General features: G+C 42.1%; 1 protein-coding gene across 2 annotated transcripts in view; it reads left to right on the top strand.

The window, feature by feature from the left end:
- The first annotated feature begins 1,268 nt into the window (after positions 1 to 1,268).
- TP53BP2 (tumor protein p53 binding protein 2) overlaps positions 1,269 to 27,291 on the top strand; it is a 48,805-nt gene continuing 22,782 nt past the window's right edge. The window contains exons 1-3 of one of the 2 annotated variants that reach the window (XM_064446331.1): positions 1,269 to 1,458; positions 21,440 to 21,587; positions 25,741 to 25,854. In XM_064446331.1, the coding sequence (XP_064302401.1) occupies positions 1,432 to 1,458; positions 21,440 to 21,587; positions 25,741 to 25,854 (289 nt within the window). In that variant the 5' untranslated portion in view covers positions 1,269 to 1,431. Of the gene's footprint in view, positions 1,459 to 14,696; positions 14,713 to 21,439; positions 21,588 to 25,740; positions 25,855 to 27,291 lie in introns of those variants that run through there. The other variant, XM_064446332.1, reaches the window with a different exon arrangement.

The following is a 27,291-nucleotide window of genomic DNA, read 5'->3' as shown; positions in this document are numbered from 1 at the left end:
GCACTATAAACCTAAAAGCGTAACCGCGTAGAGACGGGCCGGCGCTGCTCGGAGGCGCGAGTTTTTCCCGGGAGAGCCGCTGCCCGCAGGGCTGCCGGGGCGTCAAGAGTTACGGGACGGGGCCGTGACGCCACGACGTTGCCTGGGAGACGGCGCGCTGTTTTCGCCAAACGCCCAATAGGCATCGGGGGAGGTGATGTCATGCCTCCGGCGGCGACTTCTCATTGGCTGGCCCTGGCGGCGGGGCGGGAGCAGGCCGGGGGGGGTCGATGACGGCGGGGAGGGAGGCGGGAGCGGCCCCCGGCGGCGTGGGAGGGCGGTGGCGGCGGCGGGACTCGGAGGAAAAACTATTGGGGGGCGGGAAGAGAAAGCGGGTCCCGGCCGCGGGGGACAGGCCGGGCCGGGCCTGGCTCCCCGTCCCGGTGCCCGTCGCCCCTGCAGGGTTGCTCTGCCGAAACCGAAGCGCTCCCGGAGGTGTGAGCCGGGGGCGGGGAGGCTTCGTGCAGCAGGTTTAGAACAGACGCGAGGCACTTCTGGGACGCGTTTTAAATATTGCTGTGTTTCAAAGCGCCGTAGCAAAACGAGTGTCTTTTGTTCTCCTTTACTGTAATTAGACAACTACAAAAATAGCTTTTCGATTTTTTTTTTTTTAGCGTGTCCCCGCCCCCCCAGCTGCAGCAGTACCGTATTAAACAGTACTTGATGATTGCATAGGAGTTCCCTGGGTTTTTATCAGCGCTGTTAAAGTTTCTTAGTAAAGAAAAATAGATGTTTTCATACAAATTAGGTCTGAGTTGCGTTCTCCCTTCATCTGGGAACTTCTAATCCTCTTTCCTTTTATCCTTTTTAATTACTAGGAAGATTTTAATACGAATACGAAAAGCAGATGGAGCTGGTATTCCTGCAGAGAGAGCCCTGTAACGGTGCCGATTTAGCATGCTTTCCTTCCAAGCCTTCCTTGAGCTTTTGAAGTGCTGCTAGCAAAGCGCCTGGCTTCGAAATGGGCATCCCGCGTTCCGCTCCAGGGAAGGGAAAACTTCCCCCCCCCATCCCTTAAATGGGTGTAGAAAGATTTGTGGTGTTGGGGTTTTTTTTTGTTCCGGACAGCCCAATCCCAAGGTGACTGCCTAAGGCCGATCCCCCACGCGGCCAGGGCCGGGACCCCACCGGGGGGCGGTGGGAGGCGGCCCGTGTCCCCGGCGGGAGCCGCGCTGGCCCCTCCCGGGGGTGGGCGGCGGGCGGGGCGCGGCGCGGCGGCTCCTCCTCACCGGGCCGGGGTTAGTTTCGGAGCGAAGCCGGGGGCGACGGTAGCGCGGCGCCCGGTGGGAACAAAGCGGAGGGCGGGCGGCGGGGCCGGGCTCTTCCTGCAACAGGTCTCCTCGGGCCGCCGGTCTCCCGCTCCGGGCGGCGGGGCCGGTACCGGCCGCCCCCATGCGGTTCGGCTCCAAGATGATGCCGGTAAGTCCCGGGCGGGCAGGGCCGCGGGGGCGAGGAGCAGAGCAGCGCGGCGGGTGGCGCCCGGGAGCCGCCCCCGGGGCGCGGAAAGTTGGAGTGGGGCAGCGGGAAGGGAAAATGGATCCTGCGGACGTGGAGGGGGGCGACCCTCCTTCCCTCCGCGGTGCTGCAGCGCAGGGGCTTCCCCCCCCCCCCCAAACCCGCCCACCTCCCCCCGCCCTTAGCTTTTCCTTTTCTTCGTCTTTCACGCCGGGATCAACTTGTTAGACGGGCCCGCTGGAGCAGAGCCAGCACGGGGGGAAAGGGGGGGCTGTGGGGCCCCAGCAGCACAGGTTGCAGGGGAGGGAGGGGGACGGCGGCGCGGGGTCCACGGCGCCCGGGACCTTCCCCCTCGCCCCACTCCTGGGGGGGATATAAGACTGCCCCGCTGGGGCTGATCCCTCCGCTCCCCGCCGGGTAAACAGGCACCTCCTCTGAACCCTGCTTTATTTAAGAAAAAAAAAAATGGTATGAAGTTGTTAAAGTTGGCTTGAAACGAGCCGCATCTGCTACTTCCAGGGGGTGGTGGTTTTGTTTTCGAGTGCCCGGAATCCGAGAGGAAGATGGTGTCCATGTTGTTTACGGTTCAGAAGGATTAGGAGCTCTCGGGATTAGGTATTCCCAGAGTTTCAGGAGTTGTTCACGGCTGTATTAATGTTAAACATGCCTTGCTCGGGGAGGTGTTTCCCTTCTAACACTTTCCAAAGGGACGGGGAGCACCAACTCCTATCAGGAGTTTTAACATGAATTTTAAAACGGCACCGGTTTTGTCATCTGAAGTTGGATGAAAGGGTAGCACAGCAGCTTTGCATAGATTTCAGCACAAAATACGTGAAGGTGATGACATAAAATACTTAGTTTCCTTAACAAGTATGCTTGGCTCTGAATACCTGGTTTTGCCAGCAGGGATGCCCCATGGAATCCATAATCCGTTGTTCTGAGAGACTGGAATATGTACAGAAAATCCCAGCAAGCTTAATGCCTGCTTAGTCCGAGTCGAGGGTGTTTTAAAGTGTTCTCTCTGCCATCCTCCCCTGGGCGATATGGCGGGCCTTACCACGCTCGATACCGAGTAGCTTTGCACACATATCTTTGCACCCTTTCAACAGCACTCTTCTATTAAAAGATTATTTCCAGTGTAACTCTTCCAGAAGCTGGCTGAAGCAAGCAGGGAGGGAATTGTACTGGGAGGTGAAACTGGGAATCTCTGCTGGAAGGGAATGGGTGTTTCGGGGATGCTTGTTTTGCTGTCCATGTGAGGCTCTTCCTCTGCAATTAGGAGGAAATAATGAGTGATAATTTGATCCCACAGAACACTAGAGAAGGCTGGGTGACTATTGTCGTAACTAATGAGAGAGGAACAGATAGAATGTGAACCCAGCTGGAGATGAAATAGCCATTGTGTTGTGCAACAGTGGTGTTACCTACCTATGAAAAACTAAGAAAAACATGCAATAAATATAATAAGGTGTGAAATCAACCCGTGTCAAAACCGAGCCTAGGTAATCACCCTCATGTAACAGCAAAATCTCTGAGATATGCTGTTGTTGGCCAGTTCCTTATCACTGAGTTCAAATAAAGGAGAAAACAAACTGGAGCAGACTTACCCCATCGGTGTTTGCAGGTGACAAGTTCCGGAGTATGCATCGCCCTCGTGGCTCAGACTTTTCTTTGGCTGATGACTCAACTCATTAGTGATTCTGGTTTTTAACCCATAAATAAAGGGATGGATCCAGCCTTTTCACATTGTGTTTACTGTGGATAATGAAAGATTTGTGAGGGTTGAATGTGGCTAAAGGAATTAAAAATATAGGTATTATGAGTATTAGAACTTTAACCTTTAAAAAATAAATAAACCCAAACTAAACAGATCCTGAATTTCAGTATAATCTTCGGAGGGGTAAGATGTCCAGCAGTTATATTAAACTGCGCAGAAGGGTGTTAAAAGTGCTGTGGTCTATTGGCTGTAGGGCAAATAAACAGCCACTTGCCACTTTGAAAACATTTTATAGTAAATATGTGAATCTGAAAGTGGGGAAAATGCAGTGCCAAAAGTAATTCTTACTATTTATCTTTTTTTGGTAAATATTTCTATAGATTTGCTCGTCTTTTTTTTTTTTTTTAGGTGCATTCCCCCCCCACCCCCTGAACTAATTCTCTTTTCTCTTTATACAGACATTGAAAGAGTTTGGGGTGGGAAGAGAAGGGGGCAGCACATCTGAGTGCCCTTTTATATATGCACTAGTGAGGTGTTCATGGTCTTGAGTATCTTTATCTGCCTTGTTTGAGTGGTAGGCTGGCCCTAAACCACCTGCAGAATGTTGTTTCTTGCTTATGATTTTTACAGTGTCCCTCTTTCCCACGCTCCAAATAAAATGGTTTATATAAGATTTTAAGTCTCTGCTCCAGGTCCATCTCTCCCCTGCTCCACAAGGTAAAGTGGGCAAGGGATTAAACAACATGGGAGGAAGGCTCTGACCCCAAGTGGGGAATACAGCAAGCATGAGCCCAGCCAGGAATTCACCTCTAAGTAGCTGCCAGTGAAAGGCCTGGAAACTGCTGTAGCAGCATAACTACTCGTGCTCTTGGGACACTACCCTGAAATGGGAATGTTTTTCTTGCGGTGATGACAGATAGGAGTTAAACTGCTGCTGTAACCATATGTCAGGACAATGTGATTAAAAGTGTGCATAAGGGTGTAATACCAAGTAATTTGTGTGTAGCTGTACTGATGAAGGTAATAACAGGGTTAACATTGGCAAGCTGTGTGAAGTTGTCTCACCTTTCATCTGCGAAGGCTTGTGGGAGTGTGACTGGTACTGTTAAGTAGTGAAAAGGAGCTGGAAACACTTTCAAAAATAGCATATTTTTCTGCAGCATAATTGCTCTGTCTCCCTTATTTTACATTATTACCCTAAAGATGAACATATATTGAAAAATAATTTGCATCATTATGCATACTGATAAATGGCTTTTCAAAGGTAGTAGGAGGTAACGCAAGCTGAGCTATTCTTTAATGCCCAGTGAAGTTTTTGGATCAAACCTCCTTGTTGATTTAAATAAGGGTCCATTTTGCAATTTGTTTTACATACAGTAGTTACTGGGATCCTCCTTGAAATCAGGATGGATCCAGACACGCAGAGACATTGTTAGGGTTAGGGACTAACTTGGCAAACTGGAGAGTGCTTAAATTCCTTCCATCATCAGAAATTACTTAAATTTCTGAAGTGGAAGTTTCCCCCATAACCATGTGTTCTTTTCTAATCAAATTAAACTATACTTTAATGCTGCAACTTTGATACCACAAGGAGTTGTGCTTTCCTTCTACAGCCTGTTGAATGCCTTGTTCCAAGTGGTCTTCTCTAAGCTGTGAGCACTAGACTTAAAGTACATATTTTTCATTGCAGACTACTCACTACTTTGTGGATGTGTGTATTTTTTTTTAAATGTATTTTTAACCTTTAAAAACATCCTACAATTAAAGCTGGTTTGCTTGCTCCATTAGGCAGTTAATTGGAATTGCCATATGGATTCTGAATTGCTGAGAGAGTGTAGTAGTAGCAGCCTATCTTGGGCAGTTTTCTTGGGAAACACTTCTCTTGCTGCTTAGTTAAAGAAATTTTAACAAAAATTAATCTCTTGCGCTTTGTAAGAGCAGCTGTAAGCTTATAAACAAACTGACACCCCCCCACCCCTCCTCCCAAAGAGTTTAACAACTTGTTATGATACCAGTAAGTGATCTGCAGGATCTCAGCCCCATTGCCTATAGTCTTTTAATTATTTAAGCTCTTATCTGGTTTATCAGTCATTAACAGTTTTAGGGGTTTTTTGTCTGCCTGTGTGGATTTCAGTGTGTGAATGGGACTTCAGACTGTGAGCTCTTCCGACCATATGCCTCTTATCTTCATCTGACTTAAGTATTGAGTATGAGTTATGTGTTCTTTTAACTGAATTTCCGTTTAATGTTAGTAATTTAAAAGTTTTAATATTGTGATTGTATTCAGACATTTAATGTGGTATTCAGTGATTAAAGTATTTTGTCTAGACTGCTGAATAAAGCTTAGGTGATTATTTTGCTGAGCTTTCTTACCTCTAAACTTTTCCTACCTCTTACACTTCTCTTATAAACTGTGACCTGTCATTATGACAGTAAGAAATATTGCCTTGAGGTTCCCAGAGTACTTCCCCCTGCCCCCTTTTCATGTTGTTATAACAAGATCTTTTTTCTTTTTTTCTGTCCTGTGAATAATTGTTCCAGGAATAGTTTTAAACACATTTAATTTCTCAGATTACTTTTGGGATACCTTAGCCTTCCATCTGCAATTTGTGTTATATTATGCTGCAGTATGTTAAGTATCTCTGTTTCTTTGTGTGGCTTTTATCAGAAATGGGGGAAGGGCAATATTACAAATTCATACCAGGTCAAGCTGTAGAGGCCACAGGAATAGCTAATTATGCTGCTTCTGATCTGTTCAACAGTTCAGCATGTGAGTGCCTCGTGGGGCTCTTGCAATTACTGTTTCCAGGGCCAGTATGCAGTGATGAAGTTTGGGATGGGTGGATAATTCACTGGATTTCTCCTTTTTTTTTTTTTTTTTTTCTGGTGTTGCCAGATGGGATCTCTGCTTTATTAATGAGCAGGCCTGCTTTGTGAGATTAATTTACATGCAAGTCATTTGGACTTCAAAAGACACAGGTATAAAGGTTATTTCAGTAGAATAAACTAGCAGAAAGGCAATGGCAATGTGCCTAGCATTCCTTTCAAATTATTGATTAAGAAACTGTCTTAAAAATACTCCGTTTGTCTAGCCGCTGTCCTTGTTAACAGTCTGCCTCGGGGACTCTCCTTTCTTTCCCACTGTGTCTGTTATTGAGCTTGTTTAATTATGGGCAGAGTTGTGCCTTGCTGCTGTACAGCCTCTCTGAAGAGGGAGCTGGATAACTCCAAGGAGACTGACTCAAGTTACCTCCCATGGCTTGGTGGCACAGCTGGAGGAGGACTTCTTGCTCCCTTCTGTGTGGGTGCACTGATAACAAAGGAACCCCCAAATCCTTTTAATCAGTGGCTTTTGACTTCCTGTGAAGTGTGAAAATTTACTTAATGCTCTGGAAACTGGAAGGTGCTCCTATTCAAAAGCTAAAGAGCAGATAAAACTCTTCTCTTTGCTCTCAGTTTTATTATCTTTAGGCCTGGTTTCTCTCAGCTTAGTCACTTGTGAGTCAGACAAAGTCTTTTTGATCCTCAGTTCTCAAACACTCAGATGATATTGTGTATAAAGGTCACTAGAAATCCTGGACATTATGTGGAGTATACTTAATTACCTTAGTCACTATTGCTTAACTGTTCTAGAGGTTTCAGGCCTTTTCTGTGGAACAGAAAAGTAGCGTTCCACAACTATTGCTGTAGTTTAGGATAAATATTTTAGGGAGAGGGAACTGTAAGTGAATCAGGGAAAGAATAGCAGTTGTGACACTGCCATGATACTGAACGTGTTAAAAGGCAGAAACCAGTCTTCCACTTGCTTTTACTATTTGCTTTTTGTTAATCATTAATATTCTGGATCTTGCTGCTGGTGTTTGGAGTTAGTCATGCGTGTGTCCTCACCAGTTGTTTCACCATAGCGATGGCATTACACGGATGCTGAACCTAGTTGTTTATAAAGGATGAGCCCTTTGTTTTTTTGTTGCTGTGGTGTTAACAACAAGAATTTTATTACTGAGATGGTAACATCATTTCTGTACCAATTTCTTTGACGCTACAGTGATGCTTCCAGGTCTTAATACGATATGATCTTTTGATAGATGGCTGTGTGCAGTGCGTTAGCTTTTTTGGCATCTCTTTCAAAAAGGAGAATTAGGGGAACACATCTTGCCTTTTTCTGGATATTTTTTTATCCTACTTTTACACCTTTATTTAATCCTTTTGGAAAGTAAAGCATATGCAATTTAAAATCAAATGTGTACTGCAGTTATCCCTTGTTTTGCATGGTTGTCTTGATGATGAAGTTTGTTCTGGAAGACCTTTACCTGCAGTGTACCTGGGTTATAGGTGTAGTACCCAAACTCAAGTAGAAACGTGGACACTTTCAGTTGCTGACTTGAAATCTTCTGGCGTTATAATTTTGAGTTGTTCAGTAGCAAACATCTGGTCTGTAAGATACTGACTGCTATGGATCAGAGCATTTAATAAAGAGGGTGGAAGCTGCAGGGAGGTTAAGCCAGTTGTTAAAGGTCACGCAGTGAGTTCAGCCTGGGATCTGGGAGACCAGGATTCCCATAGACAAACCAACTGGTACACTGCGGTGCAGCTGGAATATAAGTCTGTCATATCCAAAGTAAGTGATCTTGCTTAAAGTAATTACACTGCCTGCACTCCTACTTCTGTAGGGTTAATCATGAAGGGGGAGAGACCATTAATGGTAGTTCATACTGTTACATGCTTGAGAACAGTCCCCAAAAGAGGTGCTGGTTGATAAATCCTTTACATGTGTGAAGTGAATATTCCCATTTCACTGTTTAAGGCATATCTTGGATATAGGAAGCAGCATGTGGGTTTTGTGTGTTTTTTCTTTTGTCAAATAGGTTAGATTTTCCTTGTCTTTTGATACTTTTGTGAAGCTTAACTGCTTAAGGAGCAATTTAGATCTAAGCTTAGATTACTAGCTTTCCCCTATTGCTATAGAGTGTTAAATCCGATTGCTTCTTTCAATTTAAAGCTAAGGAAGAATCTTTGGAATCCCATATTTTTCTTACCTTCAGTTTCCTTCTGTCATTTAAAAGAGGGGAAAAAATTCCATATTTTCTTAGAGCTTCTTCAGTGGGTTCTTTTTTTTAATGCTGTCATTGTTAGCGCATTGGAGCTCTATGCTGCACCAAACCACCCATGTGCTCTGGTACTTCAGTGGAGCAGCAGCCTGCCAGTCTGTGAACAGGTTGCAGCCTTGCAGTGTGCGAATAAGGAACTGGAAGACTATATATAAGCACTGGTGTAGAATATCTCTCTTGTGTTCTCAGGGTGTGGAGGCTTGCCCTTCTGCAAGGTGACTGTCCCCTTCTTGGGTTTCAGTAGCCACAAGCCTCTTCAGCAAGACACACAGGGATCTCACCCCCCTGGTCCTTAGTTTTGCTGGACAAAGTTCAAGTTGTGTAAATTGGCTAGGCTAGCAAATCACACAGAAATGTACAGGAAGGCTCTTACCCCCATAGCTGCAGCTCTTACTCAGCTGTTCCAGTCATACCTGTGCGCAGTTATAATGCGCTGGTAATTTCCTTGCTACTTGAGAGAGGTGGCTTTTCTGGTGTGCTTTTTTTGGTGCTTTTTTTAAAAAGTGTATTCAAGCACCTTTTTTCACCCTGGTCTCCGTCCTGCATAAGTGTATGCTGCCCTGAATGCAGAACCTCACCCAGGTCAGTGTTTGGGCTATGCAGAGCAGTGATTGATTGCTCTTGCCCCGGCTTCTCCAGGAAAATGAAAACAGTTCCTGCCATCTTTGGGCATCCTGGGGCTGGGAAGACCCTCTAAAGGATGGGATTCCCAGAACTTGTTTGAGGTTCTCTGATCTCAACTGTAGTAAGACTCTGTGTGTGTCTCAGCATAATGAGGTGTTCAGGAAAAGCTGACACAGCAGGGAATGTGATTGATTTCTGGCTGCAAAAGAGGGAGGGAGATGTTGCTGAGTCTTAAAAGGTAGGGTGCGTAGGGGCCAGGCAAAATACCCCAGAATGCCGTGAAGCTCTTTTGTGAAATACCAGAAATGACAAAGTGACTCTGGCGTGGGTCATGTATGAGCCATGTTTCTGAAAAGCCTACTTACTGTGCCCCCCCATGGCCACTTTATCAGTGATAGCCATGCTGTGCCTTCCAGCAGTTTGAGAACACATTTTACTTCAAGCAAGGGTTTACGTGGGGAAGCTATGGAAACAGCACTACATGCTTCTTGTCTCTGCGTCGTTACTCCTATGCTATTGTATCTAGGTCTTGCCCACAAGGCCTGCGTGGTTTCTCAGTGTTGCACAAAAACATTGTTATTTAGAGTGCATCTCTTGCAAATCGCAGTTCGTGGGGTTGGGTTAGAGAGAAAGTTTTCTACCTCCAGGGAAGCAGAATGAGTGGCCAAATAGTAACAGGCTGAGAGGGACAATTTCTGGAGTTCTTGGGGCAAAAGAAGTCTGTTGAGGAGCCCAGCATAATATAAATATTGATTTGTTTAAACTCTACTCTGTTTAATTCATTTAAATATCTGTGATATCACTTAAGTGACTGCCATTTCACACAAGGCCATCTGCAAAGATCACTGTCATGACTTTGCAGGTGACAGCATGCAGAGCCACCCAGCAAGCCTACTGCCTTGCTCTGATGATCTGCTCTCCCTTCACTTCTCAGCTGGCGTGTCTGCGTAGATCCTGGTATTGAGCTCTGGTGAGCGAGCAGCACTTAAATAAAACCTGTCAGACAGTGATCAACTGTACAATCTGCCACCCTTCTGCAGCTTCTGTTATAGTAGCTGAATGTTTCCTGATGAAAGTTAAAGCATGTAGAGTTCCGCACTACAGGAGCAAAGGTTAGATCGAGTGGGGTGCTTGGTCAGCTAACAGGCTGACTGATGAGGGAAGATTTTTCCTTCCCAGTTCTGCTGTAGGTGGGTAAGTTGTACACATCCCATTATAGTGTGGTTGATTAAGACCATCTGACCATCCATCATTTCCAGTGTTGGAATAGCCTCACTGGTCCCTTTTAACTTGCAAAATAACAAAAAAGGTCCATCTGTTTTGTTGCAAAAGCTCAATGTATCTTCTGTGCCAGTTGAATGCCGTGCAGCTGTAGTGTAATATTCTTCAGTATCTGCGCAGTTACTAATGGCTTTCTGCGTGTTTGCAGCCCAGAAGTGGTAGGACAAAACCCCTCGTCTTTATGGCTTTGAATAACAACTTTAGCTGTTGTTGTCAGATAGATATGATCATCAAGCATAGGCGTTTCATGCTGGTTGTTTTTGGAATTGTTGGTGTCTGTATTGGTTGCCTGGGTTGCCATCCGTGGGCTGCTTACTCTCAGTGCGCTGGCAGTCATCAGGGTTTGACAAGTGAAGATCTTTCTTCAAGGTACACTTCCATTGCAACAGGAGTGCGTTCCCACCCAGAACTGGTGGTGAGTTGGAAAGGGCTACCCTTCTGAAAAGGTATGGAGTGACATTACACCTAATTAATTTAATAGTAGGATGCTGCTCAAATGGATGGTCTTGTTCCTTTGGTTTCCATCCCCACCCAAAGCCACGTGTCTTTTGTAGCTTGAATTTAGTAAGGAGTTGGGTGACGGTTAGGAGGAAGTGCTACCTACACTAAAGGCAAAAAGCAACAAAAAGGCTTTTGTGGTGGAAGTGATTTGCCATGTGGCTGCATAATCAGACATGGTGGGGGGGATTTGAGATGAGCATGGCTTGCTTCTGTCAGCTCACCATTTAGGTCAGCTAAGCTGTAGCAGTCAGGTGATACCTTATGCTTTCCTTAACCTCCATGTTGTTTTGAGAGATGATGAGAGGGGAATTTCTCCATCATCCTTGGGTATTCTCATTCACTGTGAGGATTAAGTTGGACTAATACAAACATATATTTATCCTGGTGAGATTGAGAAGCTCATATAGCAGGAAGCCTCTGCTTCCTGAAGGCAAGTACATAGGAAGCTGGAGCTGACCTTGAAAGCAGTAAAGCAAGCAGACTGTTGCACTATGTGGTCTGAAATCCCTGTTTTGGGTTTGTTTCTTTTTTGTTTGTCCTGAAGTGATGTCCTAAATGGCTGAACAGCATGTTCTGGGGTCGCAGCATAAAGGAGATGTCAACCTGCAGTGTGCTAAAATGCCCCTGAATTTCACGTTGTAGTAATGCATTTTAGGACAGACTGGTCAACTTTTATCACAGAACAGCCCAAACAGTCTGTCCTATGACTTTACCCACACTGGAATTACCCATGTGGTTAAACATGTGTCATTGTTTCAGGTGCCAGAAATGGTGTGCCCTCTGCCTTACCTGTGCATGTCATGAGTGTTTTGGTTTGTCATAGACCTGTTTCGTGGAGGTAGGACACAGATTTTGGCAGCTGTTTTCCCAGAGGAGTGACTAACATGATGTAAGGAGTAGTGTTTTCAAAAGCATTTGGCACTGAGCTCTATGAAGTTGCTGGGATTGGAGCAAAGCAGTGTTCTATACTTCTTTTTTTCTGACTTGCTACATGAGTTGTTTTGTGTTACTACTAAATCACAGAGCTTCTGCTCTCTTGCTTTGTTTTGTTTTTTTTTTTTTAAACTGTTTGAGATAGACATTGTCTCAAAAAAAAAAATTTAAAAAATCCTCCTTTCTGCTCAATACTCTGCGTCCCTCGTGAGTGGTCCCAGGAGCACAGCCCCCTGTTGCCAGTAAATAGAAGGTAATGAATGTACTTGTTGTGTGGGTCAGGCACTTGTTGCATGATAAATGTGGATTTGACTTGTGTGTCTGGTGGGCTGAGGTTGAGTGCTTCCTGGTGTGAATGTTGATCATCATCTTATTGGTAAAATTATTATATATTGACTGGAAAAACAGAAAATGAGCATTTTTAAACCTAGTAAAGAGTTGGTGTCTTAGCCAGTGGTGTGGTGTGGGTGGCATAGGTACCAGTCTACTGTGATAGCCTGTTTTGTTTAGATGTAGGTTGTGTTAAATATGCTTTTATCCCTGACGCAGGCATAACTTTGCTTTTCTTTGTGAAGGGTCCTGGCTTATACAAAACCTTTTTTGATTACCAGGAAAAATACTAGGCTTTCTTCTTGTAACAATATACATGCATCTTAAAGGACTATTTTGAGAGGTATAATTCTCAAGCGTCCCAACAGGCAGCGCTTAGCGTGGCTTTTGTTGGCCTTTAGCCGTCTAGGAGGCTAAGGGAATAGTAACACTTATTCCCAGTGCAGGGGTGTGTGCAAAACTCTAGAGCAGCAAGAGGAGCTTAGTTTCTTTTTTATTTTCCCTTTTTTAAGGTTTTGGTGTGGATTGGTTTGGGGTTTTGGGGGAATTTTTTTTTTTTCCAAAGACTGCCTCTGGGTTTGACGCAAGTACAGAAAATTGAGATGAGATGATTCAGGCTTAAGCTTGAGTTCATAACCTTGCTCATTATGCTTGGATGTTGCCTTGGCTTTAGGCTCTTGTTAGGCGCAATATGTATTGCGATGTTGAAGAATCGGAGGAGGAGCAACTGTAAACCCCTGTGGTTATGTTGTATGAGTTGGACTGTTAACCTTTTCCAGAGCATAGTACATATTTAAGGATTATGTGGTATCATTTTTTTTACCTGCCTGAAAATAATATTAATTACTTTCTTCTCGTGTACCAAGTGTTTATAACTCAGTGCTGAATGCAGAGGTGAGGCAGAGTTTGCCTGAAGGGGCAAGCCTCCAGAGACCCAATTCTCCTTTGCTGACTCTGAGGAGGAGGAGCAAGCTTCAAGTAGGACACCAACAGTACAAGTCCAAACACTGTGTGTAGGCTTGCCTTTCTGCCAGTCAACTTGCAGCAGGTTTTGGTGAAGCGTCCTCAACAGCACAGAAGTGATGGCTCTAAGGAGCCACGAGGAAGAATTTGGGGAGAAAGGGGAAGAGTACTTGGGAGTGGAAGGGATGTGTAGAGGAAAGGAACTTCACAGATGGTAATGAGGAGAGATCTGTGAACATGCTGCCGTGTGGTACAATATGAAGAATGTATTCAGGGTTTGTTTACCCTGAATTCCTGCAGTTGTTTAACTAAATTGGTGCAAATCCAAGTATGGATTCAGGTCTGAGCAGAATGAGCTGTACATGATGTGTTGGCAAATGTGGGTGCTCAGTAAAAGGCTGTGGTTTCCTACATATGTTACTGAAACCAGTTTAGTTTATGTATCTTAAAAAACAAACTGGCATGTATCTTTTAGGACATTTTCTTCTGCTTAATGCTGATATTGCAATAGATACCCACAGTGCAAAAGCATAAGTGGCTTTAAAAGCTGCCCTTGATTTGAGGTGTTCTTGCCTTCATTGATAGGTGGTAGCTCAACCAAGGAGCATGGAGTGTGTTGCTCCTGTGCTTAGTTTTCATCCAAAATAGTGAGCTTTGTTTGCATAGACCTTTCTGATGTCTGGCTTGTAAGAGGGCTTTTGGTCTCTTCTTGTGTATGAGAATGACTGAAGAAAAACATCAAGTCGGAAAATGTAACTTGGGTTCAAAGTAAGAGTCTTTATTTGGAAAGATCTCTTCTTAATGACCTTGTGCTCAATGCCCTACTGAAAGAGGGGGGGGATGTAGGTTAGGAATCCTCTATTTAGCAGTCCTGAGCTATGCCTAAACTAAGATTTAGGCATAAAATGGCTAAACTAAGATGACTATTTTCTATACGGTTTGGCAGGAAGATTGTAATTGCATCTTCCTCATTTATAAGCCTGTACTGAAGCACTGTGTTCTGTCTTTGAGGTCGCAGTCCATGAAGCAGGAGGGCTGCGAACTGATATCCATTAATTTCAGATGGTAACAATGCTTGGCCAGAACTCAGACTGTTTTCCTTGCAGCTCTTCAAATTCCCCTAATGATGATTCAGATGCATGCCTTATAGTGAGACGTAATGTGACGCTTGTGCTATAGCGTTTGCCCAGTTTAACTAGTGTATACCAAAAGCAGATGGCTTTCATTCTGTTCTGTCTGTGTTAAGGATAAGAGGGAAGGGGAGGGGAAAGCTTCGTCTTTGCTATTTCCAGTGCACATAGATGTACATTTAACTTCTGGAAAAATTTGACATTTTTACCAAAGATAAAATACAAATACATAATAAACTTATCTTTAAAATAATCTATACAAGCAGAAACTACCATGCCTTTGAGAGTAAAGGCTGAGTCTTGTTTTCTCCTGTGATACAATTGAAAGGGAAAAGGGCTGTGCTTTATATAGACTGGGAATAATCTGAACAATCCCACAGTGCTTCCTACTGTACTCCACCTACCATGCATCATAACTTCCTTTCTCATATTTATGGCCAAAAGCCAGTACGATATAAACGGAGTAGTGTGTGCGGCAAGTGAGACAGCAAGAACCTTACTCCATGTGTTTGGGTGTGGCTATAGGCAAATATTAAACATTACTCTGTGTTTCTGTTGAACCTAGTTTGATTGAACAGCTGAATATGAAAAGGATCTGGGGATAGAAATCATCCCATGTGCTTGTCTTCTAGTAAGTCTATTACAATCTTTGCTTACCTTAAGCTTCAGGTAGAATAAGCAAGCATGCTGCCTACTGAAGGACTGATTTAGAGTTCTGAGGAACTCGATGCGAAAGAGTTGCTGAATTACTTTATTATTGAAATATACTTTGCGTTAAATGGAGGGCTGTAACTATGCACCAGCTCAGAATGCTGCCTATCAGAACAGGAAAATGTGCCATTGTGCAGAATGTCTTCTGTTGTCTAGAAAGTTGCATCAAGTCAGCAAAAATTTCTATTTTAGCAGCTGATTTCTTTGCGGCTATCTGGGAAGGTGCAGCATCAGTGTTCCCGCTAGGTAAGACGTATGACTTCCATTTAAAACTCTTTGTTTGGAGGGATTTTATAGTTATCAGGAAAGACTCATCTGTGGTTAAAACTGTGGGTATCAGGTCTGTGGGTGGAAGCAGTTATTTCTTGTTTCTGTCATCTGTACTTGAAATTTGATAGTTAATTTATTTATTCTGAAAATTTTATGTTGCTAGTTTTTCAGCTACCTAAAATTAACTTTCAAAAATAGATTTTTGTTCAGGATGTAAATTATATTGTTGTAATTATTTTCCACCCCATGCAATGTTTTCTTAAAAAAACCCGATTTCATATACATGTGAAATATATGTTCTGTATTGGTGTATATTGCTGCTGTGTAACCACACTGTGTAGAAAAGTCATTGAAGGGATTGCTATGCGCTCCTCTTTGGAGGCTTTTGTTTATACAGCCCATCAGGTGTACACGCTCTCCATGTTGCAGGAAGATATATTGCCGATGTTGAAACATTTGCAGTGTAATATGACAGGTATAACTCAGATAACAATAGAGATACTATTACTGCACAGCTTGGCATTGTCAACCTTAAGAGTGACTTTTAATGCCTCCTTAAAAATAAGAGCTAGGAAAATTTGTTACACGAGGTAAGACCATTACTTAGCTGTGCTATGGAAATATAAAAACCCCCAATGCTAGTCTTGTGTGGTACAGGGGTATTAGGTTTCTGTCTAAAATGCAGAGACTATGGCATGTGGTACAGAATGAAGATATTAACCCTAATGCAAGGTAATGAAATGAATCATGATTTCCAGAGGCAGTATGCTTATTTGGCTACCAAATAATGTTCTTGTCTCTGTCATTGCCTTGTTGTATGCTTCAGTTTCCCTGCCTGTAAAGTAGGAAACTGCTTGCTGGTGTCATGACTTCCTGGTCATAAGATGCTTTGAAGATGAAAAATACTATGTGAATAGGTGCCACAGTTTGTATTGTATATTACATGCTGTGCAGGAAGACTCTGTAAAGTTAGGAATTAAGCTAATGGTGAAAACCAAGGTGGTTTTTTTAATAAATTCTACACTTGATTATAATAATTTATAAAGGACTGAGTTTTGCCCTGGAAGATTGTTGTCTGTTGTTGAAATTTTATGATCTGATTTAGATATTTTACTAGAAACTGTTTTGGGGAAAAGTATGTTCATCTTTTAAACTCATGTAGTTTTAGGAATTCATGAAGTCCTTGTATTTTAATTTGCATCATGCACAGTAACGGAATTTTCCTCTGAATACTTGCATCCTGAATAATTAAATATTATTAGTGTATGAATTAGAAAATGTCCAATTTAGCAACCTTTTAATACCTAAGATGTGTGATACCAATTTTATAATAAGTAGGGAGTACGAGACGTCTGATCCTTACAGAAATACCATCAAAGCTGAAAAGTAAATTGCATTTCTATTTCTGCCCCCCTTTTAATCAATAATTGAGGTCTTCTGATCTCAGGAGAAGATTGATATGAAGTCTTTGATATGAAATGATATCTTGATGGATGTAAATTGTAAGGCATGTGTTTCCTCAGGTTCATATTCTAAACAGGTTTGGAAGCTGTGTGTAGTTGTGGGTTTTTTTGTTAATATTAAAAGCAGGTAGCAAAATGTAGTGTGGTTGTAGCTTACCACTTTTGTAGAGCTAGCTATTCTTAAATATTTTACTTTTATTTGAAAACTTGTTTGCAGATGTTAAGACATGTTACATCGTATTTATTATCAGTGCAATTGTACGAAATGATCTTGTTGATGAGCCTAACGACAGATGGGTCAGATTTGCTGGCAAATGTAAGGATATTTGGGACTGATGTGCAGAAGAGTTGCAGGATTATAAAGTGGGGTGTGACTTGCTTTAATTGGTGCCCTATTCTGTCCTCCTGTTTGATTGCTTTTCTTGCTACATTCTCTTCCTGTTCCTGGGTGTGTTATAGTCCAGACTTAGTGGCTGTAGTTGGAGGTGATGCATAAATAATATGGGTTGGAACAAAATTATGTATTTCATGCTGAGAGGACTCAAAGTTGTAATTCATACCATTCTGGATTTTTTTAGATTTGTCTTGGGTATAAAGCTTTTTTTGAGACATAAAGTCCTCCTTTATGTTTGGTGCAGTACTTTGCTGTTCAGTTGTTTAAGTCATATGTAGCAGTAAATCCCTGCAAAAAACTATCCCTTGCTTTAGCTTATGTGTCCTTGATCACACCTCTGATGCCCTTGGTGCATCTGATTGAACTGCCTCATTTGGTGGCTCCATAACTGCAAACTTTTATTTTTCTAATCAGTAGCAGTGTCAGCTGAAATCTGTGATGGGATTTTAAAAGGAGCTGCTTCAGTAGGTGCAGAACACATCCCTGGTTTCCTGCCAGTATCCCACAGTACTGGAATGATTTTACGTTTTAAAGCTTTTCAGTACCTATAAATAGTGAGTGTGTCTTGGGACTGGGGTGGGCAATGAGGGGGAAATCTTTTGAATTTAATTAAGGATCTGACTCCTGTTTTAAAAGTGCTGAAGCTATATACTGGGTATTCCTAAAACTCAATCTTTAAAAGTTTGAAAGAAAAAAATACCTTGATCCAAGGCTATGTGGAACGGTAGATATTCTGGTATTTGCCTGGGTGCTATCTTTAAAAGAAGTGCAGGATCTGACTGAGATTTTTCTTCCATTTTTTTAATCAAGTCTTTAATTTTTGCCTAGTTTAAAACTTAATTTTTTGCGTGTTGTTTTTTCTCTTTTCCTTCTGTCTTAATTCCTGGATGCCTGTATATAACAGTTATAACATCTGTGGTTTCAGGGAAGGGCAAAAGACCACTTAACACTCTAGCTTGATTCAAGCTTCTGAACAAGGTGTAATGAGAATATTCTTGTTTCCTTTGTTTTTTGCTGATGCACAGCGATCAGTCGGCAGCATAAGCTAGCTGTTAGGGTGATTAATAAATGTTGCATTTGAACCATTTTCAGGAGGATGATGATTTCTTGGGATCCTAATGTGAGATGGTGCAGGCCATAGCAGTCACCAAGGCTTACAAGAAGCGTCGAGAAGCCATGGCGGGCTTTTGGTTCATACCAGCTTCTTTACATTTTCCAGCCCTCTCTGGGGAGAGAGACATCTCTGTGATGGGTGCTCTCTGCTCAGTGCTTGCCCTAGCCTCTGCAGCCAGGCAGGGAGCAGGCTGCCCCAGGAGACCTTGCAGATACGCAGGCAGCGGAGCAGGCAGGACTAGCTCCTTGCCTCTCCCCTGCAAGGTGGTAAATGTTACAGCCATTTGGGTGGGAGAGGAGGGACGCAACTACGTAGAGGTCTTCTGAATCACCTCAGCTTTGTCCCTGGAGCTAAAGGGAAGTGAGATGAGGTAACTGTGAGGATCATGTCAACTTTGTAGTATTTTAGTTGCTTTAGATGCTTAGGACTTTGAGGTATGCTTCTATGGAATTTGCAGAGTTCGGTTGCCTTCCCCCCACCCAGTTCCTAGAAGATGTGGGCTGGAGGTAATGCAGATGCCACTAAGTCTTAGAAATGGCCCCCACACACCAGGTTTGAGTGCTATTGGCTTAATCTATTAGTAATTATCCTGCCCATTGTGGATAGAAATGGCAACCCGTGATCCTTCCTGCGTAGTTGTCTGTATTGGTAAATCCTAAGGATTAACAACTGGATATAAACAGGCACACTGAAGAGTGAACAGCCCTGCTAGGGTCAGATTAGGTCTGCTTTGTGTATAGTACCATGGTTTTTATAATTTTCTTTTAACTCCATCTATGAGCTCATCTTTTAAAACTAACAAATGTTACTACAGATAACAGCCTGTGTGATTTGGTGGCGTTTTGAATACAAAGTTACACAGCATTAAATGTGTGATACGTTTTACATACCTCTATAACTCTGTTCTAGAGCTATTTGGGAGCCTTTTTTTATTTTGTACTTTTCTGTCCCAGTTTTTGTGATTAAGTGGCATTCTTATGTGGTTGCATCCCTTACTGTCAGCCTCCTCTAGAAACACTATATCTAAAAGATAGCATGTTCAGCGACAAAAGATTAAAGCTGAGTATCAGAGTTCCTGCTTGGAAAGCTTTGTCTCTTAATTTAGGTCAGTACTTCAGTGCACTATGCTGTAAACAACATAATGGTTGCACCCATCTTCACTATATAATAAATGTATGTGGTAAGCTGATCTACCTGACTGCTTGCCATGCAGCTCTGGCCCACACAAAGCATACCAGAGAGGGAGCAGGGTTAAAACAAATTCTCTGCTGCCTGTGGGTGAGCAGCTGTGACCCTGGCTGGCAGGCGGGATGCTCCCCTCCAAGAGCAGAACTGTGGAGTAAACAGCAGCCCTGATTCAAGCTAAAATCCTCAAGCGCTGGGTGTCCCGCTCCATCTGCCTGCCTGCCCGCCCTCCATGGGATTCACTGGCTTTTGTTGGTCAGTAAGTGGAATTTTGTTGCTGCCTTTGTATTTTCCACATTCTCTCTCCTAATCCTGTCCGTAGAAGTTCCAAGTGTTTGTTTGGGGTGGTTTGTTGTTGGGTGTGGTGTTTTGTTTTTTTTTTTGTGTGGTGTGTTTTTGTCATTGTTTGGTTTTTTGCCCCTGTAATGTGACAAGGAAATTGTTGGGGGATCTGAACGTTATCCTAAGAATTACAGGCAGTTTTGAGCTCTCTTTCAGCAGGCTTTTTCAGCTCTGAATATTTGTAGAAGTTATTTAGGAATTTATCAGAAACCATTGCTTGAGGAGCTGGGCAAAACCAGAGATCAGAAATTCTGCATGCTTTTGGTGCAAAACCTGGTGCAGTGCCAGGGCCTGAAATGCTATTAGCAAGTGTTTATACTGTCACAAGTGGGACAAATACTTATACTCTGTATAACAAGGCATACTGTGTGTGGAGTGTTTTCGTAGAAGTTTTTAAGATAATAAAGGCAGCTTCTTTCATAGGGATGGAAGGAATCTTGGCACTCGAAAGAGCCCTGGAAAGGCTTTGGAGACATTGGGAATGTGCATGTGCACTGTCGTATTCTGGGTGAATCCCCAAGAGGGGGTTCCTGATACTGTGAAGATGATGGGTCTAGATTTCACTTTGCAGTAGCATCAAAAATACTTGTTCCAGAGTATTCACAGAAAATCACAGAAATAAAGCTTTTGGTAATGTTCGGGTTTTTTGGTTGTGGGGCTGGTTTTTTAGTTTTTTTGTGTTGTTGTTTTGTTTTGGTTGGTTGGTTTTTTTTTAGTTTAAGAGGATATTTATACCCCTCTCTTGCCTTGTTGATTTGGACTTCTTATTTTTGACCTTTGAACTGTTGTTCATGAGGATGTATACCCCTCTTAGTCTCTATAAGTGAGGACAGGCAAGGATTTGTGTCTTTTCCTACAAAAACAGCTTTTCCAGCTGAATGGAAAAGATTGAATTATGTAGCCTATTGATAAGTTTTCTATTGCTTGAAATGCTGAGTGGAATAATTGCTTTCTGGAGACATTTGACTGACTTTTGTGTGGCTGGAAGTTGTGCAACTAGCAGCCAGTTGATACTGAAGTTGAGAGTAGGTCTCAGAAGAGAATTTACATTAATTTTAGCTAGCAGCTAAACTTTGATAGCAGTTTAATATTAATAGTATACAGCAAGGTGGTGTTCAGAGGCAGTAATCATCAATATTTTCTATCAAATAAAGCAACTAATCTTTAAAACGCTCCTTTTCTGGTTGTGGCAGGAAAGACATGAGCAAGAATAACACCTAGCTGTGTGGTGTGTTTATACAGAATAATAACCAAAGATCAAGGATCCTTCTACAGCTGTGAAGAGGAAGCCAAAGTAAAATATCCTTGCTTTCCTGTGAACGGCGTTTTGAGGGGGGACCTTGTATTCAGACTGAGACTAAGGGCGCAGCAAGTTGACTTATGGTTCTAAGAAACCTTCCGATTAAAGATGTTATGGGAATGCAAATTACGTTTGCACTTCAGTGCATATGTAGTAAACTCTGGTCTTTTTCTTACAGATGTAATTGCCATTGTTTTTCACTATTAAACATTTCTAAGTTCTAGATGACTCTTTCCCCTGTTGCGTCAATGGGTGCAGTATATACATATGGTAAGGTGGGAGCAGTTCTGACACATCACCTTGAGAGAGAAGGAAGGAGCAGTAGGTCCAGATTTTAAACCAAACAATCCTCCAGCAACGTAATTTAGTTGAGCAGAGAATTGCTTCTGTAGTGTCTCACTTGCTTGTATCTTAAAAAGAAATTTGGTTTTGTTTTGAAAGTTGGTATGCACAGTAGATGATAATGAATGATGTTATTATGTTGAAAATAATGCATTAAATGAGAGGGTTGTGACTCCAATGTGCAGTCTGGCTTTGTGCTATAAAGTAACTGTGTGCTGTTGCCTTTGTCTTTTCCAGATGTTTCTGACAGTGTACCTCAGTAACAATGAGCAGCACTTCACTGAGGTGCCAGTCACCCCTGAAACAACCTGCAGAGATGTGGTGGAGCTGTGCAAGGAGCCTGGTGAGAATGAGTGCCACCTTGCAGAAGTGTGGTGTGGCTCAGGTAGGTTAAACTCACTGAGTTTCTGGGCATTCACCGCTTCTAATAATGTAGCACACAGAGACCTGACAGATGTGGTCCTGTCCCAGAGGGTTTCTGCCTTGCTGTTTTGTTAGTCTTTCTGCCAGACCTGCTGTATGATAGTGCATCTACTGAAGGATGCACACACATAAAAATGGGTTAAATGCGACAGAAGGAGAATCAAGCGTGCAGGTGTTATGTGTGTGCAGTCCTTCTCTGATTCAAACTAGCCTCTGAAGGTTATGGGGGAATTGTTTTCTCTTCCTTCTCCCCACAGTGAGATCCCAGTGGCCTGTGTGGGGTTTTGAAGTAATAAGTACCCGTAGTTCTGTGTCACAGATGGAATCTTCTCTTTAATTGCATAGCCATTTTCGACTGCAGTGGCAAAGGAAAACTTCCTTTTTTTCTGGTGCTGCCTCTGTTGCACCTGATAATGTTAATTGAGTTCGGTAATGCAACTCCTACTTCTGGGAGGGAAGGAATCTGTTGTGAAGTGCTCTAAAGAAGGTGTGTGGTGGGTGGGAGAGGAGAGGTAGAAACTACCATGGACTGTCCTGTTTTTTAAGCCTGTGGAAGAGGGGTTTATGTATGTGATTGGTTGTGGCTTTTTTCCTCTCTTTTCTGTGTTCTTGCTGAGTTTTGCCCTGGCAGTTCAAATCTCCCTAGCTTGCAGTGCTCCATTGGAACTGGAGAACATGTCAACAAGCAAATCAAAAGCTAACGTATGGCTAACATTTCATGGCTTCAGTGGGAAGGGATTGTCTGCTATCTCCTGTCTCCATGGTACTTGTTAGATCTTGGTAGTCATCCAGAAGCATTAAAAAAAAAAAAGAATCACAGACAGGATTTTAAGTAATGAAAAATAATATTTGATCCAACTTTTTTAAGATGCTTGAACAAAATTATAAAAGTATCGGATGATAAGGCCATATGTTCCTGTCTTCCTCTGCTGTTGGCTCAGGCTCACACCTGTTCAGAGAAGTCTTTGGTGAGCTGGATGTCTGTTTCATAGCATGAGATACCTGAGTTGTCTCTTCCTTTTTCGTAGCCTCTTCTGACAGAGATGTAGTGTTTATGGTATTTCTAAGTTTAAGTGCAACAGATTTTTTTGCTTCTTATAAAAGAAAACATCTTTTCATTATATATGATAATAAAATAAAATCACCAATCTAGCATGGAAAGAGATCTTTCCAGAAAGTGTTTTTATTGTACATCTCTGTCCAACTCTGTCTAAATCAACACAATACCAAAGTCTACAGTGAAAGACGAGTAAAATAAAGGTTTGGGTAAAACCACTGAATTTATAGTTATCCTTAGCAGTATGCCCTGTTAAAGAGCACAGGTTGTGATGGTGAGGGACGGGGTTCTCCTGTCACTACCAAGGTTGGAGCCCGGCTAAACACCAAAGTCTTGATGGCATTCCATGAGAACAGATACCTAAATATTACTTGCACATTTATTGCCATAAGACCAAAAAACATAATATCCATTTATACTGTGAAAACCTTAACAATCGTTTTAGGAACCAAACTGTTCCCTTCACTAATCCTGTCATATTTACAAATTACTTCTATATACAAACACTGGGGTGTGTGTCTAAAACCGTCTACAGTTTCAAATTGTACTTGGTAACAAAAAATGCAATAGTCTCAAATCATGTAACATTAAGAGACTTGAGTACTTCATCAAGTACATGCATGTTGTTTTGGATGATATATATCCTTTCTTAAGCATCTGTATAACATCTAGTAGCAACCATTTGCAAAATATGTTTTCATGTGTATCTTGGATTTTTCGGGGTGGGGGGGGAATATGATACTTTTGGCTTTTACGTGATCTCATTTTAGATGTCAGTGAAGTTCACTATCTTGTTTTGCCAAGATACACCATGACTTCTATTTTGTTTGCATTTTCCACTGAACAAATTAAACTTTATTTTAAAACAAACATGGCACTCAGCAGCTAACCTTCCAGGGTAGAAAACAAAAGATTTATGTTGGAAAATGACTTATCAGACTCCAGTTACTGAGATCCTTCTTAGATCACTTCTCTCTCTCTTCTTCTGATGCTTGCTCAGGAATTTTAGCTTCTATTGTCAGACCTTATTAAGCATACTTTGGAAGATTGCTGCAAGTGCGCTTGAGGCACTCTGCTCCCTGAAGGGGGCAAGTTTACTACTCTCCCTGTCCTCCCAGTTTTGCTTGAAATTTGATGAGTATCAGGGCAAACTTTCTTCATCTTCCTATTACTGCCAGAATTCTGTTAGGTGACTACCTTGGCCACCATGGAAAGCAGTGCAAAGGTGTGTGTATGTTTGAAGATTTTTTTTTTTTCTTTTGAGACAGATGGGGAATAAAAAGAATGAAGTCTGGTTGTCCTTTCTTCAGCTTTCCAAATGTAGTTTTGTTTGGTATTTGAAAACCTCTTTCACCTTCCCTTTAATTCACTGAGTGGTATTGACAGAATCCTTGTGCAAAGGATATCTCCCTTGATTGTAGAGTTTCAGTTGAAGTATCACTGAGCTGCTAGAAATCTGTCTCATAAGCCTGCTGTATATTCTTTAAGATGAAAATCTGACAGTGGTATTGTTTTTCTGTTTTTTGCCTTTTTTTTCCCCTTGAATTAAGGTTTAGCAGATGAAGAGCTTTTTTAGCTGTCTAGACAAGTAACTGCCAAGAGACTGCTTTTTCTGTAACAGTGACCTACTTGCTTATTCTGTAAAGCTAATCTCTTCTGACAGTGACTTCAGAAATTTTCCTTCCTAGATTGCTTGAGCGCAGCTGCAGCATTTTCATTTAAAAAAACACGTTTATGTTGAAAAGAGCTTTTCACATGCTGAAAACATGTTAGTGACTCCCCCCTTATGAAACTGAAAACGTTTATACTTAACACCAACTATTTTTCCCCTGAAATGATTATTCCATATTAAGATAGGGACTTTGAAAGATTCTCCACTGAATATGAATGAACTACTCTGTGATTTCCGCCCCCCCCCGCCCCCCGCTTAAATAATGAAAGGAAACATCCAACAAAAGCAATGTCAGGAAAAAAGAAATGGGTGCAAAAGTGGTGGTATTTCACTTCAGTCTTTGCGTCTATTATTTCTCGGGCCAGGAACAATATCTTCTGTTTGGCTGGCACCCAGCGCAAATGGATCCAATCTGATAATGAGTCTCAGATGTTGTCATAAGATACTATGACAGTATCCTGATGACGTAAAGTTTACTACTGTGAGACATTGACTGCATAGTTGCCATCACTTTTAAAATAGGCATAAAAATGTGTGGTAAAATGTCTAGAATAATAAGGGAAAGGGCCTTGTGTAAAGATTTAGAGACCAATGAGTAATTCTAATTATATCCTGTCTGTGAATGCCCAGCTATAAAGTATGTAAATTTTGGAAGAACAGGATGAGTACTGGTAAATTAAGTTAGTAGATGTAGACTCCCACTGGATTTTTGTAGTATCAAAAGTCTACAAGTAAGGTTTAAAAATTAGAGATGTGACTGAATCCCAAACTTGGGAACAAGAAGAAAGAAAATTCAGGGGAACTTGTGCACATAACTTTTAAAGAAACTTCATCTTAACTGTCTGAAAGAAAATGGCAAGTTCTTACTGGAGTCACTTTTTGCTGTCTGATCTTTTTTCCCTTTGAGCTGTGAATCCAAAATAGTTCAGCTTTTCCATGTTTATCAGAAGTGGGGCTTTCAAAATGCATGCAGTTTGAACTTCATGAGATCTGCTGTCTGAGAGAATGAGCCAGATTTATGGCTGACAGGAGCTATAGGGGAATACTTGAAGTGACAGGAGCTGTGATGGCTTGCTGAGGATCAGACCCGTTGGGTACTGCCTAGGAGCCTCTTCAGCGTATTTAGTGCTTCTCCCTTCAGGGATGGACTTCTAAGGGGCTCTACCTGCTTTTCAGAGGTGTTGGTTTAATTTCAGAAGCGAGTGGTACTGCACCTTCCTAAGGGAAAGGTAGAAATGCCTTGGGTGAGGGCAAGGGTTAGGGGCACACGTTACACCTGAGTAATAAAAGGTGTTCAAGTGCAAGATGATGGACAGATATCTTTGTTTTGGTATGTGCCCAAACTATGTAGGGATGTAGTAATCAACTGGCTTTTTACCTTTTCAGAACGTCCCATAGCTGATAATGAACGAATGCTGGATATTTTGCAGCGCTTTGGAATGCAGAGAAATGAGGTTCGTTTCTTTCTTCGGCATGAACGCTCTCCCTGCCGGGAAGCAGGTAGGTATTAATCTCAGCTGGTTCATTTGTCTAAGTTCCGTTTCATTCCTCAAGGTTAAGGAAATGGCTTGCATATGTTCTTTATTCATGTTGGTAGTAAGTACAGTGTTGCAGCCCTTTTTAGTCTGACTTATTTTCCTATGAAAAGAGAATGCTAGTAACAGAAAACGTGTTTGTTTTAGTAAAGACTTCATCCTCCATTGCCAGATCTGGGGACGTTAAATCCAAAGTGAAACTTTTGCAGGTTTTCTAGAGCTGGTCATCATCCAAGGACGTCATCCTGTGTTAAGTATATTAGCCACAGCTAAATAGCTAGAGATCTGTGATAGACTTCTCTTTTAAATCTAGTAAACAAACTGTTGTCCAGTGATGTAATTTATTATTTAGGCTTAGTATGTTTCACCTGGATAATACTTTACCAGGGTGATAAAGTTAGCATACTTGGCAAAAGATGGAGGTCTTTGTTTCTCCCACAATCTACACATTTCTATTAAGTTTCAGGAATAGAATTAAGTGAACTGCCTAGTCAAAATCTCTGAGAATGTGATATCTATGCACTGTAAATCTAAATGTGAAACCTACAAAGAAAACAACTTTTTGCTTTTTAAGGTTTTCCTATGCATCCCATATTAATGTCTTCAGTAAAATCCTTAAGACTTTTACCTTTTAAATCAATCTACTGGATTCTTCCTCCCTTTTTTCTGTTTTCATCCTTGGTGATCTTCCTTGGTATCGGAAATGCTGCATTTACGATAAGTGACGTTGTACCCAGCATATGTTAAAATGGCTAAACGTATCTTGATGTTTGAAATGTGTAACAATGATAGAATGAGTATATGAAAAGCTAAAGCTGTGCCATCTTTGTCTACTAAGCGTCTTACAGTGCAGTCTAGTTGTCAGGATGTAATTTTTCAGGTCCAGGGTGCTTGTAGAATAAGAATTATTGGCATTTTATTGGCCACAGCATTGCTAAGCAATTTGTTTGAGGAAGAGCAAATTAATAGTTAGGAGCTCTACAGTTAGTCTTGCAGGAATATGCTCTTGAAATAGGTATCAAGTGGGCAAGATGCTAACAGATGGCTTCATGCTGTACTTACATGATGTCCTACAGGGAAATGAGTGAGCTTGGTATTTGGCATCTGAACACCATTTGTACTTAAGTTGATGGAAACATTAAAGTACGATTCTAGTTAAGTAGCATCTTTTCTGTCACAGTGACTGCCAGGAAGAGGAAAATTTGTGCTTTTAAACTTTGTGCAAATAATCAGCTGTAGATTAAATGGTGCATCTTTCATGACAGGTGACTAACCTTTAACTATTGTCATTCATGTTCTCTGAGACAGTTGACAAAGGCACACCAGAACATCTAGATGCTGGTTTTAAGACACTGTGGTCCAAATGGCTCTCTGTGAATTAACCAGATATTGTTGTGTCATT

This window comes from Phalacrocorax carbo, chromosome 3, assembly GCF_963921805.1.
Source record: "Phalacrocorax carbo chromosome 3, bPhaCar2.1, whole genome shotgun sequence".
Taxonomy (NCBI): domain Eukaryota; kingdom Metazoa; phylum Chordata; class Aves; order Suliformes; family Phalacrocoracidae; genus Phalacrocorax; species Phalacrocorax carbo.
This window is presented reverse-complemented; position numbering and strand designations above follow the sequence as displayed.